The sequence below is a fragment of the Miniopterus natalensis genome, chromosome 11, assembly GCF_054644295.1.
Source record: "Miniopterus natalensis isolate mMinNat1 chromosome 11, mMinNat1.hap1, whole genome shotgun sequence".
NCBI classification, from domain to species: domain Eukaryota; kingdom Metazoa; phylum Chordata; class Mammalia; order Chiroptera; family Miniopteridae; genus Miniopterus; species Miniopterus natalensis.
The window spans coordinates 40,907,674-40,908,627 of NC_142091.1; the positions used below are offsets into that span (position 1 = coordinate 40,907,674).

Below are 954 nucleotides of genomic sequence, written 5' to 3' on the forward strand. Positions count from 1 at the left end.
ATGTTTTCCTGCAACACCAGTACTTCTGGTCATTCTACCTTCCTCCTCACAGGATTTCCAGGCCTGGAAGCTTCTCAGTATTGGGTTTCCATTCCCATCAACCTTATCTGTGTGGTTTCCATCCTGGGTAACAGTGTCATCCTCTTCCTGATCCGCACAGACCCAGCCTTACAGCAACCCATGTACATCTTCCTGTCTATGTTGGCAGCTTCTGACCTGTGCCTCTGTGCCTCCACCTTCCCAACTATGGTGCGACTCTTCTGGCTGGGTGCTCGTGAGCTCCCCTTTAATCTCTGTGCAGCACAGATGTTCTTCATCCATGCCTTCACCTATGTGGAATCTGGTGTGTTGCTGGCCATGGCCTTCGATCGCTTTGTTGCCATCCGGGACCCTCTGCACTATGCCACAATCCTTACCCACTCGGCCATGGCCAAAGTGGGGGCTGCCATCCTGGTGAGGGCTGTCGTGCTCAACCTCCCAGGACCCATGCTCCTGCGGAGTCTGCTTTTTCCCAAGGTCAGTGTACTCTCTCACTGCTACTGCCTGCACTGTGACCTCGTGGGACTGGCCTGCTCAGACACCCAGATCAGCAGCTTGGTTGGCCTGGTCTCCATCGTCCTCTCACTGGGCCTTGACTCCTGCCTCATCATGCTCTCCTACGCCCTGATCCTAAGGACTGTGCTAGGCCTTGCATCACCTGGGGAACAGCTCAGGGCACTCAACACATGTGTCTCACACCTCTGCATTGTCCTCATCTTTTATTTGCCCAAACTGGGGCTGTCTGTGTTGCACCGAGTAGAGAAGCATAGCTATCCTGCTCTGGCAGTGCTCATGGCCAACCTGCACTTCCTGGTCCCGCCCTTCATGAACCCCATTGTTTACTGCATCAAGTCTAAGCAGATCCGTCAGGGTCTCCTAAAGCGCTTTCAGGAAAAAAAGGTTGATGTTTCCTAG

General features: G+C 53.7%; 1 protein-coding gene across 1 annotated transcript; it reads left to right on the forward strand.

The window, feature by feature from the left end:
* On the forward strand, positions 1-954 carry LOC107538706 (olfactory receptor 51H1-like). Its single transcript, XM_016215029.2, has one exon. The coding sequence runs from the start codon at positions 1-3 to the stop codon at positions 952-954; it is 954 nt and encodes a 317-aa protein (XP_016070515.2).